Source organism: Gasterosteus aculeatus, chromosome 8, assembly GCF_964276395.1.
Source record: "Gasterosteus aculeatus chromosome 8, fGasAcu3.hap1.1, whole genome shotgun sequence".
In the NCBI taxonomy this organism is placed as follows: Eukaryota; Metazoa; Chordata; class Actinopteri; order Perciformes; family Gasterosteidae; genus Gasterosteus; species Gasterosteus aculeatus.
Window position 1 is genome coordinate 10,367,889 of NC_135695.1, and position 11,183 is coordinate 10,379,071.

General features: G+C 41.8%; 1 protein-coding gene across 6 annotated transcripts in view; it reads right to left on the reverse strand.

Moving 5' to 3' along the window:
- Positions 1-785: 785 nt before the first annotated feature.
- Positions 786-11,183, reverse strand: part of kank4 (KN motif and ankyrin repeat domains 4) — a 55,794-nt gene continuing 45,396 nt past the window's right edge. For 4 of the 6 annotated variants that reach the window (XM_040184043.2, XM_040184041.2, XM_040184044.2 and 1 more), the window contains exons 4-9: positions 10,247-10,340; positions 7,687-7,959; positions 6,335-6,419; positions 5,838-6,057; positions 5,570-5,712; positions 2,982-5,156 (exon numbers count right to left, since the gene is read on the reverse strand). In XM_040184043.2, coding sequence (XP_040039977.2) covers positions 4,557-5,156; positions 5,570-5,712; positions 5,838-6,057; positions 6,335-6,419; positions 7,687-7,959; positions 10,247-10,340 — 1,415 coding nt within the window. In that variant the 3' untranslated portion in view covers positions 2,982-4,556. Of the gene's footprint in view, positions 5,157-5,569; positions 5,713-5,837; positions 6,058-6,334; positions 6,420-7,686; positions 7,960-10,246; positions 10,341-11,183 lie in introns of all 6 variants that reach the window. The other 2 variants (XM_040184045.2, XM_078108130.1) reach the window with 1 other exon arrangement.

Sequence of the window (11,183 nt, forward strand, 5' to 3'; positions counted from 1 at the left end):
GGACTTGTTATATTGGGAAAGAGTGTGGAGGACTCTGCAATGCTCAGGACTCACATGGCGCTTCTCAGTCCGGTGTGTGCAACATGTACAACAACACACTCCGGATGAGAACTTAACTTAACGACGTCGCTGTGTGTAAGAACTTTGCAGCTCTCATTTAGCTTTAAAATATGAGCTTATCCTGTTATATTAAACATATATATGTTGTTTGTCCTATTGATGTTTTATTATGAGTGCAAAAGAAGTGGCAAGTTATTCATGGCCTTCTAATTTATTTACTGGTCAGTATTATAGACAATATGTATATTTCATCATCGATGTTCTTGAGTAGATCCATAGAGAAGGAAGATTTCATTATACATAAGCATGCACATTGAACTGTAACATCTATTCAGTATATTTTCAATGACTTACCTTTTTCTTTTGCCTGAACACCTTTTTACAGTAGAAGTTTCTTAGTCGTGATGGGTCAAATGTCCTTAAGCCATCGTTACATTTAGTTAAGCGCAATAGTCTAATACTAGAATATAACACCGACAGTATTTCTACTTTTGACACGATATTTGTTGTGACGACCAGTTCTCCACTTTCAGTTTCACACACTTTCACACTTGATGACAAAGAGACTTTTCGTTCTGTCAGTTGGTGTGGTCTTACCACAAAGTTATTCCACCATCTGCTGGTCACTGCGTTTTACTACATTGTATTGTGACTTTGGAGGTAAAGCCCACATGCAGAATCGTGCTCGGAATCAATAGAAAAAAAATCCAGTTCACACAAAAATCTTTGATATTAATATGTATTTATTCAGAAGTAGTTCTCTGGTTTTGCCACATATAAGCCTGTTGTTCAAGGGATATTACAGAGAGGTACATGTTTTTATTTTTGACTCTGTCATGTACATAATCTCATCCAAACCAATGAGAAATGCCAGTATAGCTTTAGCCGGTGTCAATACTGCTTTAGAGTTTACGTTTACCCAGAAATATCAAGGGTAAAATTAAAGGGCACATGACGCAGTCAAAACCATGTCCACATCACACATGTACTTCACCACCCTGCCAATCCATGGTACGCTAGATAATCACATCATCAGGGAACACTCTGCATCATTCTCAATCATTCAATTTCCCCTTCAACACAATCACTGGAATATTTGTCCATGCATACATAAGTATACTATATATGGTAAAAAATATAGCATTTGGAATAAATACTTGTATCATTTATAGAGCAAACCTTCAGACAATGCTTGTTATATATTTGTCACAATACTGTCTGTACACGATTTTTGATTATTTTTGATTACTAAACAGATAAAACTATATATTCAACCCCATGTGAAACCGATTTAATTTCAGTTCTTTGGTGTTGAGCCAGTAATGAAACCGTTTCAGATCTGGGTCACACTGGATTAAACATATGGATGTGATTCACTTCAAGACTTAATACACGAGCACGGAAGACCAGATATACCAGATATTTCACACAGCACCGATTGGATCATCGTTTAGCCGTCTGTCTAACAGGAAGCATCAATGTGCCTCAGTGTACAGACAACCAGAAATGATCACATGTGCTGCGATGATTTAAAATAAGTTATTTCTGATCCTGTTTTAATGCAAGACTCATTGTTGAGGAAATCTTTGCTACTTTGTTACAAAACAAATGATTTGATTACTAAAGCCACTGTTGAAAATATCCCATTATTGCTTAAATTAATCCATTCTCTATATTACTACATAAACGAGATACGTCATATAACAAGTATATCTTCACGGGGATTCCGTAAAGAATCATTTTAGCATCCACAAAAACAATGTCTGGGAATGAGAGACTGAGCGGTCAGATCACACGGCAGCTCGTAAAAAGAAAGGCGATTATCTCAGAACTGGACAGCGTTTGCACGGCGCCGTCTGCACCTCAATGCAGATTGGCCTCCCGCAGATCACACATGGCAGTTGTTAATGTGAGTGGTATTCACCTTCAAATGCCACCTCCAGTGACCCCAGCAATTAACCCGGTCAGACAGAGAACATGTGGCTGATGTCGTCTCTGGAGGAGTTTCCTTTAAGAAGTAACTGGACAATATCATTAGATTTATCTTGTCATGGAGACTAAAGGTTTACAACAGAAAGCCTGTGTTACAAACTCGAGGCAGTACCCAATTAGTTGACAATGTTACTTCCAAAAGTCTGTTAAACAGAGCATTTAATTAACTTTTGTTTCAGTTACTGTGGAACGTTACCGATCTGTTGATAACATTGTCTGCTGGGCGTTTTCCGCAGGGGTCACTGAAGGTGAGCTGTTACGTTGTAAACATTGAATCAAACCAGAACTTCTGTTCAAAGATTCTTTAGAAATATGGGTGTGCGTTTGTTTAAAATAGAAGAAGACGACGACCACACTCCCTGGAACACATCTTATCTCTAAGATGTGACATCGTCATCTGATTAAGGCTGGACCAGAGTTCCTCCCCCTAGAGGTTTAGGATTTAAAAGTTAGCATCGATATTGCTTCTTTCCGCATTGCAGCAATAAAAAAAAACTTGTTTTTGACATATCGTTTTGAAATTATGAATTACTTGAAGCGGCATCGAATTGTTAGTCATTTGAGAACAGGCAGACCAGACATTTGTTGTAAAGATTAAGTGTCTTTAGTCGCACATGGTGAACAATTATTTAGTCCCATGATCCAAGCCGGTACAGTTATACTTGCTAGATTGTTTTCTCGGAATGTATCATAGTCGGCCTGACATTCATTGTGCATTTTGTAGCAGTTGCATACAGGATTGGATTTGAAATGAGAAGGCAAACAAGACACATATTGTATTTGAACTGAGGGACCAAGAGGGAGAGAGAGAGACGCTTATCATGAAAACAGTATTACAACATACTGTTGTTCGTTTAGTATTAAATGCCAGCCAGTAGGGAGAGTAACTGTGTATCGTCATGCAGCACCTTCTGAACTGAACAATCTTCTTATTAGAAAACGTTTGTCTTTCTTTAATCTGGTAACATTGTGGTTATAAAAATTCGTAACATAGAAATGTTCAACAGAAAACATTTTCACCCATGTCCCTGTATCTGGAAAAACATCATTACTATGGCAAAAACAATACAATAATTATTGTTTAATATCCACTGAATGATGGGAAATTTACCTGGACACTCTATTCTATAATTATATAACATCTTTTTTATAATTCACACTTTTAGACACTTTTATATGGTTTCTTAGAGAGGACTATTTCCTTTACACAAACACAATAAAAAAAAAGTGCAGCAGAAAATACAGTTTTCTTTGTTTCTGTATGAGTATAATGCATTCGAATAACATTCTACATATATGGTGTGTATCATTTCTCAATCATTTCCATATTCAAATATGGAAATGATAATGCCAATCTCATGAAGGAAAAATAGAAATTATGTCATATTTAATATTATATATTTGAAAGGTAGATCATGTGCTTAGTATTTTTGCTTGAAGAGCTCGTTGATAAGATAAGAAGCAGACGTTTTTAGAGCATCTCTTCATCCACTTGCGATTCGGTCCGTCCCTGCTGCCCTTTAATATTCTCACCCTGTCTCATATGTGATTTCCTGTCAATTGTCACCATGGCAATGCCTTATCATCAAATCCACAGGGTCTCATTTGTTGTCTATCCACTGAGTGGTTAAATGCAGCATTTCCATAAACACCCACAGGGCCTCAGCAAGCGAGTACATCCACTTTTTTCACTCTGCATACTAAGTCTTGTATGGTGTCCTCCTGTCTGTAGTTCATTTGAGTGAAATCCTTTTTCCTCTTTGTTGGTGGGCAAAAAGTTGTGTAAATTGTGCGGTTGTTGGTTGGAGAGCGAGAGTGGTTTGGATGTCACTGGAGGTCCGTGGTAAAAAAGGACTCGGGGCCTCGGGTTTCAGCGTGGGCCTTCAGAAGGTCACGTATCTCTTGGTGGGCGGCTCCCTCTGCCACAGATCGCGCTGTCTGTCCATTCTGGGGAAACACAAAACGAATTGTCACAGTTTCAAGAGTATTGCAGGAACTCATCATATCCTGACAGTGGCAGTGTTGTGTTGCTCTCTCTCTCTAGCAACTTCACATTATAGTCTATGTGTATTTACTGCAACTGCCCCAATGCAGGCAATGCAACTTAGCTGTAAGATCATTGGAAGAGCTGGGTCCAGTATCAGGAAATAGGGTTTTAGAATTTTTCTCTTCTTGCAATGCCAGATACGTTGTAAAGCTCATCTAATCATTTTCTCCTCTGCAAGGATTAAAATAATAATATTCGCTGACAAGTTTCTCGGCATCAATTACCTACGAAATAGGCCAGGTTACAAAATATACCGTGGGAGGTTATTAAGGAAATGCCTGAAGGCCTGCACGACATTAACATCCATGTGATCAATCTAAACACCGGTAAAAACATAACCCTAACCCCTAACCCGTCATCATCATGGCATGAGTTATCCTCTGAGGTCGCCGGGCAGCAAAAACCGCTCCAGAAATGCTTCAATGTTACAGTAGCCTTCAACGCAGCAACGTGTTGATTAAGGAGTGACATTACTGTATTGCCGCCGTGATATGGCGTTATCTGACTGCGCACCTCGAGCTGTGGAGGAGAATCGACCCTCTGGAGCAATCAATAGACTACCAGGTACAACAATCAATCTCCATTGTGTGGGCGAGGCACCGTCTGCTCTAACCGACGCTGCACGCGACGCAGCCCGATGTCTAGTTATATATTCCATGTATGTGTGTGACCCCGGTGGCCTTTTTGCAACACGGCAGGCAAATAAATAGGTGTCGAGGTGAAGCAGCGATGGCGGTCCTCTCAGTGAATAAAGTGCCCTCGTTGAGTTGAGCCTGCTGATATTCTCGTCTTCTTGGATGAAGGTGAAACAGCGCAGTTGGCAGTATACGTTGTACTTTACGGTACAGCGGTGCACCTTGTCCGTGAGGGTGCTGTCACAGCGGCCCGTCTCCAGCAGCATGCGAACGATGTTGGTGTGTCCGTGTTCGCTGGCACACATCAGGGCCGTGGAGCCCTCTCGGTCCTGTGCGTTTACATCCGCACCGCAGCTCAGGAGCAGCTTTACCATGGCAACGCGGCCATGGCTTACCGCGAGCATGAGCGCCGTCTGGCCCGCCTGGAGAAAGAGGAAGAGATACGGAGAATTAGAATTAAATGGGGGAGAGGGATTTTATGATGGAGAGATAACGAGATGCGGGTTCGGAGATGAGGGAGGAAGTAGATAAAGAAGAAGAGATGGAAAATTAAGTGAAAAGTGGAGGGAAAAAAAGTGTAAGATTGCATGCTGTTACATTTTGTTCGGTTTGCACTGCAGATGTCAATAAAAAGTTGTTGAAAATATTCCAGTGAAGAGAGCCACTTGTAAAAATGTCCAAAGATACAGTCATTTCCCCCAGAGGAGTTATTCAATCCCCATAACTGAAATACAACCCAATGTACAACACGTCAGACGACAGAGATAATCCTTCAAAATCCAGTCTGCTCAGCGCGCCCAATGATTTCGTGCAGGCATGTATGTATTGATATTACCTGTCTGGAGCACGCATTGACGTCACCCATTCTCAACAGCTGTTGTGCAACCTCCAGGTCGTCAGAGCTCTCGGCAGCTGTCAGTGCAGCAAGCATCACGGGAGTGTAGCCTGCCTTGTTTACATTGTCCGTCTCACACAGACCTGGAAACAAAATGTTTTAATAAAATACAGCGTTTGCTGCAATCCTTTTCATAAACTCCGTATTCAAGCTCTTCTGCTTCATTCACCTGAGTTTTTCACTGCGTGTGTGTGTGTTTGCATCTCACCGGTATCCAGCAGCAGTTTGACCACGGGGAAGTTTGAATGTGACACACTGTAGTGGAGGGCCATGTTCCCGTTGCCGTCGGTTAAATTGACTACGTATGGCAGGAGGGTGGGCGTGGTGAAGCCCACTTGTCTCAGGTACAATCTGACGGTATCGGCCTGCGATTCTTTCTGACTGGATATCTTGAACCACTCCTGGTAGAGCACCACTAGGACCTGGCGCTGGGGGAGAGAGGAGGGAAGGATGCTGTGAGAAAGCCGCCCGTGGAAGCGTTTCTACTGTTCTGTGAACATTTTTTAGTGTTTGGGTTGTTGAGCAGCTCGTGTTTTCAGCCTGAGGAACGGGACTGTGAGCCACATTATTTTAGAATCTTAAATATTTTCCCTCCGCAAAAAATGTTTTTATCTTTTTCTCAGTCACTGAATAACTTATCAACAGGCAAGCAATTAACTTTGCAGACGAGTTTGAAGAATTACGACAGCCAAAAGAAAGTCTTACCATTTCTTTATCTGGTGAAGAAACCTCTTCCATTCGGTCTTTTACATAGAGGCAGGCGTCTATGAACCCCTGGTTCACTTTCTCCCTGCAAACAACAACAAGATGGCACGTTCAAGTACTTTCAAATGGACCATATTAAACATTCAAATTTGTACCGGCATTTGCGTTTGTTTTTTGCCTGATTTTCTTTTATACCATCAATCCGACATAACCTACAGCCAAGAGATGGAGACCAGTTATTGTGTAAATACTGTCTTGAGGCTTGTGGGCCTCGGCAGTTTAGACACATCTGTCAATGGTCTGACGGATTGATGGGACACGTGAACCTCAACAGCAACAGTTTGCTCTGATTCGCTGCCCAATAATATCCGCGGTGCGCTCATGCTGCTGGTCTGTCATGCACAGTCATTCTGAATGTCTCAAGCAGTGATACGCCCTGATGGGTCACGCTCTCACTGTGCACTGGACTCCAGCTACAGCATACAGAAACTACATTATGTGTTCAACAACACACACATAGGAATCGGACAGGTGCCGAGTGATGAGTTAATGCAAGTCCTGCCTTTTATCTACTGACTGGCTCTGAGCCCCGTTCACATACCTGAGACGGATAAGTCTGTGACAGGGAGGACAACACTGCTGGATATTTGCTTTTTGTTCTGGGCCTTTGGTATTTTGGAGAAGGAAGGGCATTCATGCACGTGATTAGAGTGCAAGCAGTAAATACTGTGTGAAAATAAGTGTGAAGGAGCAAGTTTTGTGTGCTGTTGCAACGTATGTAAGCGTATGTATATAAATGTATGTGTATAAAACGGAGGTTTGTAGTCTGGGCAAGATATTAAGAGGTAAGGAGGGGTGGGACAAGTTTTAAGCAGGTATGATTTGGGTTTTAATTGGATTGGCTTTAGCTGGACACAAAAAAAGCACTTAGTACTTGCCAAGCATATGTCACAGTGTCACCATGTGGCCTTAATCACTTTTTATGCCTCGCATTTGACTCTGTTTTCTTCTATCATTTCGTTCAATTTACGATGTAAGCTGGAGTTAGAAGGTCAACCTTGTTTAATTATATGAGACTATTCTTTGAAATTGTCGTGTTAATGTTCTGAGATGGCCAGCGTGGGTCACAGTGAGTAGAAAAACTGCAGTTCAGATTGCTTTGCGATGTGTCATTGAAAAAAAAGAAACGTCTCTACCAGCAACAGAAAGAAGTGAATGCTGACCAATCCCAGTTTATTAGATAAACCTGTATTTCATTTCTATAACTTGGCTTAGCATGACCCCATCCAAAGGCTGCATAGCTATAGAGTAACCAGCTGTATGTATGCGTGAAGGTTTACTGTCTATCTCACCCTTCAGCCTTTTCTTCTGGAAGCTCCTGACTGCCTTCTATATCCAGGAGGCCTCTTTCACCCTCCGTCTCTGCAGCCACGGCACCTCCTCCCTCAGTGGAGACCTCTGCATCCTTCTCCTGTGTCACCGCTCCCTCCTCGGGCTTGTCTGCTGGCTCAGGCTCTGTTGCCTTTTCTTTCTCTACCTCTGGTGAGGAGCTTCCTTTCTCCTCTTCCACCTCCACCTTTGACTTCTCATCTCCACTGGACTCTTCGCTGGATGTCGACTCATAGCTGGAGGTGGACACAAACAAGTAGACGTGCTAAACATTAAAAGCAGAGACACCTAAATATCCCATATTATACCATCTGGTATAAAGCTTTTGCATTATTATTGACCTAAAGTCAGGAAATACTTTTAGGACTAATACTGTTTTTATCAGATATCCATCAATACATGATGCACTATTTGGTTCACCATTGAATTTAACACATGATTAATCACTGAAAGTAATTTGTACAAAAATTAGATGCTTCATACAGAAGCAGCCACAACAATGAAAGGAAAAAACAAATCCGAAAGCCGATGAGTCAACAGATGCTAAGGCTAGATAAATACAAACAGATCATAAACCTCTAGAACTCAAGCGTGACTTGAAAATAACAGTCTTCTGTAACCTTGGCCCACCATCGGAAACACACACTTAAACATATACATACAAATCCATAGGCATGTTTGCACACCTACGTATGCAAGCTTGGACACAACCCAACCCTGTTTAGTGAGGAAAGCCTGATGGGTGTTTACAAGTGTGCGTGTGTGCATGTTTGTGTGTATCATAAAGGAACCTCTGTAAGGCCAACGATCAGATAAGTCTGGCTCTGAATGCTACGGATTCATACTTCTTTGTAGACACACACACACTCCGAGACACAGACCACAGCACAAGAGGTGTTCAGGGGCCATAGCATTCCCTGCATTCCAGAGGAGCTCAAGGGAGCAATATGTTAGAACATCCCAAGACAGAAATGCAAACAGCAGCCCACTTCCGAGTGTGGCCAGAGGCCTAAAGATAGTCAGAGAAAATATTGTTGTCTGACATGTTTGTCTTATTATGAATAGCATCTGTAACATCTAACTGGAGACTTCAAAACTCGAGAGATCCAGTAAGACGTGAACCACCTTGTATGACTTATTAATGGTTGCATGTGGAACAGATCTTTACAGTGAATTTCAATTTGTTGTTTTTTCTGGAGTTGGGGTTACTTTTGCAGATCATTCCAGAACAGGGAGGAAGGACTAGACTTCACCACAGCTCTGACAAAACAAAACAAAGGCGAGCAGGTCTTGAAACAGTGAAGCTCAGGAATGCAAGAACAAGAACATGGGAATGAAAAATAGTTTGTTGGTATGTTGGTATCTTTTAGCAGCGTTCTTTTCGAGCATAGACCCTTTATTCAGCTATTGTGTGTGTGTTGCTTTGAGAGATAAATCACAAAAGATTGTGAGTTGTATTTCCCTTATGTTGACTGTACAAGAGAGGGTTTCAGCTGTGGTTACAATGACATGCTAACGTGCTGACGCTTTTGTGTTTTTAATCTGAATATCAGTCAGTCAATATTTGGTTAAAACAAATTATTGATACTGTTGGTTCATTTCATGTGGAGAGAGTCCTGTACCAGACTCCAATTTAAATGAATAGCCTTTTACTGCTACATTGCTCTTCAGCAAGCGGTCCTATGGTGAGTTACAAGGCAATAAGTACTGACACATTTGGGATGCAGCTAAAACACCAGCCATAATTCAGTCCTCATGAAAACTTCTGAGGGGCATGTGTTTATTTGCTTCTACGGTGGGAAGTGACATCCTATCACACAACTGGTCACTTGAGACACATGCTGATGTGAACAGATGCACTTAGAGCTGTCCGCTGTGATGGGAGATGCATGTTAATGCCAGGTCTGAACGGGGCTGTTTGTGTGTGCATGTGTACGGTGTGTTTGGCTCCGTCACATCAGCCAGAAAGAATAGTCTCCCTACTTTTGATCTTCCAACTACTACTATCTGCATACTTAAAATTTATCAGTTTACACATACACACACACACACATACACACACACACTCAACCACTGCATCCAGCGTCAGAAAATAAGCAACATAAGCATGCTTTACACAAAGCACAGGTGTATATCAATATTGAAAAGAAAAATGCACACACATCACATAAGGTAGAACTCATATTCATGCACACACACATTAGGTGTCTTCAAGTGAGCCTCGACGACTAACCGCAAGAATGGACTTAGTTTACAGTCAATGTGGTCTCGGCCTGCAATCTATTTGTACTCATTTTGTATTAAGATTTGATTACATTTAGTGAAGATAAAAGAGAACATTGCATTTAGTTATTGTTAAATAATGTCCCAAATTGTTTCATGCAGCTAAACTATTCTGTGTAGATAAAAAAATGACTGAAACATAAGTGGAGACAAAAATAAAAATGAAGAGAAAAACTGCCTGACACAAAGATATAGAAATCACAAAAAGAGATTGGACCTTGATCAAAAAGAAGATCTTACCCTCCGTTCACCCCAACAAACTTCAGGTTTTTCTTGGCTCCCTTGTTCCCCTGCTTGTCAGCGACCCCATTTTTCTTCATAATTGATTTGAGACCTGGTGAAGAGCAGACAAAGATGAATGAATAAGAAAAGGGAAGGGGGAGAGGGAGGAGGGGGTGTATTAGTCCTTTGTGGAATTGTATTCTGTTTGTGTATACACAATGCTAAACAATGTAATATTCTCCCTTATTCCTGGCACGTTGTCATACCTGACAGTTCTCTGTAACTGGTAAGAGGGTTCCAGAGGCCCTCCCTCCTGGCTCAGTCATTATTTATTTTATTCCCCTCTTCAAATAATCTTCAACAGGATCACTGATTGCTCCTCTTTTACGGAGTAGTTATTGCACACCAACATCATTATCAGTTCCCAAACTGAGATTAAGTCATGCAAAATGAGGGTTAATTAAAGACCAACCCTCGCAAGATTATACCTCAATGAAGCAAAAAGATACTTCTCATAGCAACACAATAGTAGCTGTTGGGAAATTAGGACCTTGCAGTAAAGTAAATGAGTAGGCCACCAGGGTTCACTGGATGTTTTGATGAAGTTTGAGAACAATGTAAAGCATAGCCGGACTTTGCACGACCAGGCTTTTTTGAGTAAGTTATAGTTTCAACGCTGAGCCACACATCTACTAGCTCTGCCTGGGGGATCCCAAGGCGTTCCTACGCTAGTGTGGAGCTATAATCTCTACACCTAGTCATGGGTCTTCCCCGGGGGGGCCTCATCCAAGCTGTCCGTGCCTGGAAAACCTCCAAGGGGGCGTCCCTGCCAGATGCTGAAACCCGGAGTAGGCAATCCATCCATCGGTTTCCTTCTGAGAACCATGGACTCGGATTTAGAGACATCAAAAGCACCGATGAGATACTCCGCACCCCGGACTGTTAAACCCCCCCC